The 8,040-nt window shown below is 46.5% G+C and overlaps 1 protein-coding gene across 1 annotated transcript; it reads right to left on the reverse strand.

The window, feature by feature from the left end:
* Positions 1 to 6,208: 6,208 nt before the first annotated feature.
* Positions 6,209 to 7,803, reverse strand: LOC123097166 (ribonuclease TUDOR 1-like). Its single transcript, XM_044518905.1, has 5 exons — positions 7,635 to 7,803; positions 7,100 to 7,174; positions 6,864 to 6,977; positions 6,406 to 6,505; positions 6,209 to 6,294 (listed from the first exon to the last, which is right to left on the reverse strand). The coding sequence occupies exons 1-5, from the start codon at positions 7,782 to 7,784 to the stop codon at positions 6,209 to 6,211; spliced, it is 525 nt and encodes a 174-aa protein (XP_044374840.1). The 5' UTR covers positions 7,785 to 7,803.
* Positions 7,804 to 8,040: the final 237 nt, after the last annotated feature.

Raw genomic sequence — 8,040 nt, forward strand, 5'->3', positions numbered from 1 at the left:
GTCGGGGGGTGTGCCCAGGGGGTAGGGCGCACCCTCCACCCTTGTGGCTGGCTGGTGGCCCCCCTCTGGTACTTTCTTCGCCCAATATTTTTTTTATATTCCAAAAACATGCTCCGTGTAGTTTCAGGACTTTTGGAGTTGTGCAGAATAGGTCTCTTATATTTGCTGCTTTTCTAGTCCAGAATTCCAGCTGCCGACATTCTCCCTCTTCATGTAAACCTTATAAAATAAGAGACAAAAGGCATAAGTATTGCGATATAATGTGTAATAACAACACATAATGCATTAAATATCAATATAAAAGCATGGTGCAAAATGGACGTATCAGTGGGCGGCCCGACTTCGTTCGGCTGCCTAGCTTGACGCCCTAAAGTTCTGCCGTTGCCTAAAAAAAGGAAAAAATTAAAAAAAAAGATAGAAAAAGAAGTAAAAAGCAGGTACAATTGTTCGTCGGGTACGCCTCCCCCTCGCTGCCCAGTGTTTTTCGACGGTGTTATGTATATTGATCCCGTCTCGCACATGCGCCTTTCCTCGGTGCTTGGTGCTCGCCCGCTTGGAGGTGGTGGTTGTCCCTCTACATGGAGACGTTTTGCGACATCCACCAGTGCTGCTAGCCGCTCTACATCGGCTCCTTCGAAAGCTGCACCACCTCCTCTAGCTGCTTCTCTGCATAGTGTTGGTCATTCTTCACCGACTCTTCCCACGACTTCTGCACCTAGTGATTGTCGCCCCACACCGACTCCTCTCGCGGCATCCGTGCGCGGCGGTGACTGCTCTATGTTGACTCCTCTCGTGTTTTCTGTGCGCGGCGGTGATGGCTCTACATTGACTCCCCTAGTGGCTTCCACATGCGGCTCTGCGCCAACTCGCTACTCTCGGTCAACTCTACATGCGGCTTCCACGGGGGGGCGGGGGGGGGGGTGGCGACTGCTCATCGTCGGCAAATGTTTCTACCTCGACCTCTTCTGCCATGTTGCTATGTGCACGTGAGATTGCACATCTGCGATGCCTGCTTGATGCTTGGGATTCTTCACCGACAGTTTCTGCAGGTTCCGTGACGGACTCTTCTAGCAATGAGAAACCACCTTCTACCCATTCAGGTACATTCCCATGGATTCTTGATACCAGAGTGTCCTTTCATATGACTTATGATTCTTCCACTTTGACCTCCGTTCGACCTGCCGAGTTCCTGTTCGCGTTCTTACGACTGATGGCACTCCCCTCCCTATAGCTAGTCGAGGGACTCTTAGCACTTATTAATTTCATGTTCCCTCTATAGCTCATGTTCCTCGACTTACCATGCAGCTCATATCTGGTGGTCAGATTGTAGACTCTAGTTGTAGGGTCATTCTCGACTTTGATTCGTGTTCTGTTCAGGATTATCACACGGGCGCTCTACTTGGTGTTGGCCCTCCACGCTCTGATGATCTCTGGGAGCTTGACTGGCTTTGTCTTCCCTCCGCCGCCACCGCCGCCAGTCTCACAGACCCTGTTGCTGCATCTACCGATTCTTTTCAACAGCGGCATCATCGTCTTGGCCATTTATGTGGTTCTCGTCTCTCATATTTGGTTCATTGCGGTGTTCTGGGGTCTGTCTCCGGTAATGCTTCGTTGGATTGTCTATGTTGTATGCTTGGCAAGCAAATTTAGCTATCCTATCCTCACAGTGAGTTAGTGTTCGAGCGTCCTTTTGATCTCGTTCACTCTGATGTTTGGGGTCCGGCTCCCTTCGCTTTGAAAGGGGCCATTTTTTAATGGAAAGACTATAACGGAACCCCCTAAAGTATAATTGGTGCAACATATCCAAATTTCAAGTACCATGCCTTGAACCTGGGTGGGTGGGAAGGCATCAACCCCTCCCCACCACTAGGCTATGCCTTAGTCTGCTCGAAAGGGGGGCCATCGCTACTATATTATCTTTATAGATGATTTTTCTCGGCACACATGGATCTATTTCATGTCTTCTCGTAGTGAGGTCTTATCTATATACAAAAGAATTGTTGTCATGGTTCATACCCACTTTTCTACTCCTATTCGTGTTTTTCGCGCGGATCAGCTGGTGAGTTTATCTCCCATGCGCTGCGAGGATTCCTTGCTGAGCAGGGTACTCTTGCTCAGTTCTCTTGTCCTGATGCTCATGCTAAGAATGGTGTGGTGGAGTGCAAGCATCGTCACCTTCTTGAGACAATGCGTGCGATGGTGATCGCATCCTCTCTTCCACCTCACTTCTCGGCTTAGCTGTTACCATTTCCACATATCTCATCAGCATTCAGCCATCTGCTGCTCTATAGGGTGGTATTCCTCTTGAGCATCTTTTTGGTCGTTCTCCTGATTATTCGGCGCTTCGTTTGTTTGTTTGTGTTTGCTATGTTTTGGTTGCCCCTCATGAACGCACCAAACTGACCGCTCAGTCTGTTGAGTGTGTCTTTCTCAGATACAATGATGAGCATAGGGTTATCAATGTTGGGATCCTGTCGGTCGCAGAATGCGTGTTTCTCGGGATGTTACCTTTGATGAGTCTCGTCCCTACTTCCCGCGTCCATCCACCTCAGCCTTTTCCACATAGGACATCTCTTTTCTTACCTTCCCGGATACACCTCCCTTTGTGCGCAGTATTCCTACTCCTCGTCCCTCTATTGCAGATCTGACACTGTCCTCTTCTATGGTTTCTTCTCCTCCCTCATCGCATGACTCTCCACCTTCATCATCGATACCTTCTCTTCTCCACCTTCAGCACTGATACATTCCCCATCTCCACCTCTAGTGATTCCACCTCTCCCCTCCTTTCCTTTCCATTATACTCATCGTCGACGTGTTGTGGATGAGTCTACTGATGTGCCCTCTACTTTTGATGTATTTTCTTCCTTCTCTCAGCCGACTTATGGTCTTCATTCTTGGCCTTGTTCACCCCCTGATCGATATTCTTCTTCTTGCTATGGTCTTTCGACCGTTGTTGAGCCGACTTCTTATCGAGATGTTGTCGTTCATACTAAATGGCAGTTTGCCATGGCAGAGGAGAATGCTGCCCTTGAACGCACCAGCACGTTGGATCTGGTTTGTCTTTCTCCCCGTGTTCGTCCTATCACTTGTAAGTGGGTCTATAAGATTAAGACTCGCTCTAATGGTTCTCTTGAGCGTTATAAAGATCATTTTGTGCCTTGTGGCTTTCAACAGGAGCATGGTCGTGATTACGATGAGACCTTTGCTCCTGTGGCCCATATGACCACTATTCACACACTTCTTGCCGTGGACTCTGTTCGCCACTAGTCCATGTCTCAGCTTGACGTTAAGAATGCCTGTCTTAATGGCGAGTTGCGCGAGGAAGTTTATATCCAGCCACCAACTGGGTATTCAGTTCCCGATGGCATGGTTTGTCGTCTTCGTCACTCTCTCTATGGCCTTAAGCAAGCCTCCCGCGCCTGGTTTGAGCGTTTTGCCTCGGTTGTCACTACAGCTGTTTTTTCACCTAGTGTTCATAATCCAGTGTTATTTGTCCACCTTTCTGCTTGTGGTCGCACTCTTCTTCTTCTATATGTTGATGACATGATCATCACCGACGATGATCATGTGTATATTGCCTTTGTCAAGGCCCGTCTTAGTGAGCAGTTTTCTATGTCTGATCTTGGTCCACTTCGTTACTTTCTTGGGATTGATATTTCCTCCACCTCTGATGGCTTTTTTATTTCCCAAAAAAAGTATATCCAGGATCTTTTTGCTCATGCGGCTCTTAGGGATGAGCGCACTGTTGAGACTTCTATGGAGCTTAATGTTCACCTTCGTGCTACTGATAGTGAGCCCTTGTCTGATCCGACTCATTATCATCATCTTGTTGGGAGTCTTGTCTATCTCGTTGTCACTCGTCAGGATATCTCCTATCCTATCCATATCCCGAGTCAGTTTGTTTCTTCTCCCACATCGGTTCACTATAGTCACCTTCTTCGTGTTCTACAATATCTTCGTGGCAGGATGCCTCACCGTCTCTTCTTTCCTTGTTCCAGCTCGTTACAACTCCAGGCCCATTCGGATGCTACCTGGGCAAGTGATCCTTCGCATCGCCGTTCACTTTCTGCTTGCTGTGTTTTTCTTGGTGGTTCTCTCATTGCCTGGAAGACGAAGAAACAGACTGCAGTTTCCCGTTCGAGTGCAGAGGCTGAGTTGTAAGCTATCGATCTTCTCACAGGAGAGGTGACTTGGTTACGCTGGTTACTTGAGGATTTTTGTGTTACTGTTACTGCACCTACTACATTCTTGTCAGACTGTACAGGTGCTATCAGTATTGCGCGGGACCCAATGAAACATGAGCTTACCAAGCATATTGGTGTTGATACTTTCTTTGTGCGCGCTGGTGTGCATGACCATGTTATTGCTCTTCAGTATGTGCCTTCCGAATTACAGCTGACGGACTTCTTCACGAAGGTCCAGACTAGGGCACAACATGGATTTTATCTCTCCAAACTCAGTGTTGTGGATTCACTACGAGTTTCAAGGAGGGGGGGGGGGGATTTAACCTCCCCTGTACATGTATATATGATGGAGTTTGGCTCTTGATAATACTATAAGTCGCTATTCCTAACAGTAACGAACTCCACATTGCTTCTGTTCTTTTTCCCGCTATTACTAGGCCTTGTTTTCTCGCTTGCGCCAGCGGCACAACGAATGGGTGGAATCTAGACCAGCTCTAGAGGAAGCTTCAAACTTATAAGTTATAACAACCTTCCAAAAAAAATTCAGCATCTCACTCTGAAAGAAAGCAGAGATGGGTACAGATTCAGACCCTGACCAGACCGGGCGTCTCAAGCCAATCCCCAAGAAAGTTAAATGTACACAAACAAAAGGCATGTTATTTATTATTTCCTTTTACCGTACTAATTTCCTATTTTTAAATATCTTTACGCAGTACTTATGCATGCAGGAGGATCACTCTAGCTGATGGTCAGCGCATTGTCCGTGATAAGAAACTAACCATTTTCCTCTTGTTTATACCACGTTTAAGTATGCCGACTAACATGAATTGCCCTTTAAATTCAATAGGTAACCGCGGTCGCTGGTACTTAGATGAGCTGACTTACTATTTCCTGTTCGAGAATGAAGTGTTGACACTTTGAACAGCTTAATAGACGCAAAGAAATGTTCAGTCCCCAACTATGTCTGTAGCATGAACAAGACATTCACAACGAGTGGCCAACGAATGGTAATCTCTTCCGGTCCTTACGTTGTTCTCTCTAAGAATTCTCACACCCTGCATTTTAACCATGTTTGGTATATTTTGCAGTACTTCTCCACTCACTTCACAGAGGAATACCTCAAGGGACACATTTATGAAAGGCATACTGATTTGCCGATCAAAGCTGGACATGGATGTGCCAACGTCATTGCTCAGCTTATCATGGAAGTCGACAAGAGAGCTACTATCACAAGAAACTGGGCTCAATTCTTTGACATGGAAAATATGGGAGGAGCGTCATATGCATTTGCCTTCGAGGAACCGACGGGCGACGGGAGAGCTCCATCTTAACATGCACTCCCTCGGATAGCGTCATAGCCAGCCACCGCCCGTGATCTCTACTCCTAATGTCTCAGTTGGTAGTCCGCGTTCCGGGTTTTATTTTCGTCCCACCTAATACGGTCTTTTTTGGTACTTGCTCCCACCTCCCGCTCAGCCGCAAAAAACCAACGAAAACCCCGCGATCGAGTCCCGCAGACGCCCAACCTCCCGTCGTAATTAACTGAGACAATCGAAAATAAACCACCGAGCACAAACCGGCGAAATTAACCAGCGAAAAAAAAACGCCCGACAGTGCGTCCTCGAGCGAGGTCTCGTGCCCTCGGGCGAGGTCTCGTGTCCCTCTTGCGAGGAACAGTCGCCCCGACACTGCCCTCCTTCGCCCGCCGCCGCCCTTCGGTCCTTCACCGCCACCCATCCATCCATGCACTGCCGCCCTGGCACATCAAAACCGCCGGCGCGTAACTCGCACATCCATTAGATCCGGCGCTGGTCCCGTGCAGGACCCTCCGCTGACCGCTTCCAGGATCCGGCACCGATCCCTTTCAGGACCCGTCGCCGGAGACGTCCAGGACGTGACGAGCCACCGCCGAAGTCGTCCAGGATCCACCGCCAGATACACTCACTCCAGGTATCACAGATCCGCCGCCAGCCATCATATGAATAGAGATTTAGGTCGAATCTGAAATTTACATCCATCGCATTTCATACACCCACCCCATGAAATCTGCATCCATCACATACATTAAAGGCATCACAGGCATCACAGGACGTCTCCCCATGGACGGAGCCTGCATCACATACATTACAGGCATTACAGGCATCACAGGCATCACATACTAACAGAATAAATATTTACTTTCTAACAGAATAAAGGGCAAGAGTGGCTTCCAGACTCTTGCCTTTATTTGCAACTGCAAAACCCTTTGCATCAAAACCACTTAGTTCTCCAATTGCTGAAGGTGGAAGATCTTTTATCAAATCTTCGGCAGCACCAGGTTCCTAAGTTGGCAGAAAATAAGAACACAAAATAAGAACACAGAAAATAAGATCTTTCATCGATTGAACATTTGTGTCATGCAATTCAAAAGATGGTTGCAGGACAGCAGGTACCCCAAAAGAAAGCAAACCTTGCTCCAACGGCCTAAAGGAAGTTGCTTAGCAACTTCCTAGAACCTCAGAAGCTCAGAGACATTTGGGAGTGGTTCACCCCCCTTGGGGCCTTGCTCCTTCACCTGATCAAATAAATATTACGCGTGGGAGTGTTTCACCCCCCCTTTTGGACATTTGGGATTGTTTCACCCCCCTTTTGGACATTTGGCACAACAAAACAATTGAGGAAAAAGTAAATGGTAATCACCCTTGCCCATCCTGCAGCAACCACCAAGTAGGCAACGTTCTTGTCGCCAAAGTAGACAATGCCAAATACTTGTCCGATGTTAGGAGCAGTGTAATCCACTCTAAATGTGACCTCCTGCAATAGATTTTAGTTTTTCATTTCGAAGAGAAAATATAAGTGGTTTTTCTGTTATTACATTCAGTATTAATACATGCATAGGAGGATTTGGAATAGATAAAAAATGACACATCATGTACCTTTCCTACGTAGAGTTTCCTCAGATACTCCCTGCTTTCCCAAGCAAATGGCTCATCCACTCCACCACGACGAGCCTAGAGCACCACAAATATACGGATTCAACAGACAAGAAAAGATGGAGAAAAGAACAAATGTACTGCACAAATAATATCAACAATTTATTATAGATGCATTCATAAGTCTCAAATTATACAAACAGAACACAGTCAAACTGTGGGAATGAAAATGCAATGATGGAGAGAAATTCTTGTGCCAAATACTAACTTCCATTGGCTCACAAGTGTAGCATGTAAACAGTTTTCACTATAGAAAAGGGTGGAAGCAGACCCTGCGCAATCAAGGCTTCAACTCAGGCTCTAGATCCAAAATGACTAATATATTACATCCCTAGATGATCAGGCCTATATCTAGCTCTGCCCCTGACAACACACTAAACCAGTGACTTGCTCTAAATTTATGGAGGAAATGAACACATGCAACAAGTAAAAATGTAAACCATATTCCCCTTGTCTAAAAGTGCAGACTGACTCTTACCAGCCTTGGGGCCATAAGGTATGACAGAGTGATGGACTTCTCTGGTGGAATCTCTGCCTTTGTGCTCCCCATGATGAGAAGGCAGTCTCCAGATGTCATAGCCTTCACCTTGCCCCTTAGCCATCCTGAAGCCCCTGTGCTTGCTGCCATGATAGCACCTATATTTGCAATCAAATGGAAACATAACTTCATTAGCTGTGAAGTCAAATTTCGTTCAGTCCTCCATATAATTCGACAATTCTTCTGTTAATACATGCATTTTCCATAATTTTCATTGCATTTGGATTTCACAAGCCATAGGTGGCTAGAAGGAAAGAAAAACATGACCGGTCACATGTGGACTAAAGATAATTAATCACCACAATGTTTAAATTTTCACATAAATCACTGCTGCTTTTTAAATGTT

Source organism: Triticum aestivum, chromosome 4D (assembly GCF_018294505.1).
Source record: "Triticum aestivum cultivar Chinese Spring chromosome 4D, IWGSC CS RefSeq v2.1, whole genome shotgun sequence".
NCBI classification, from domain to species: Eukaryota; Viridiplantae; Streptophyta; class Magnoliopsida; order Poales; family Poaceae; genus Triticum; species Triticum aestivum.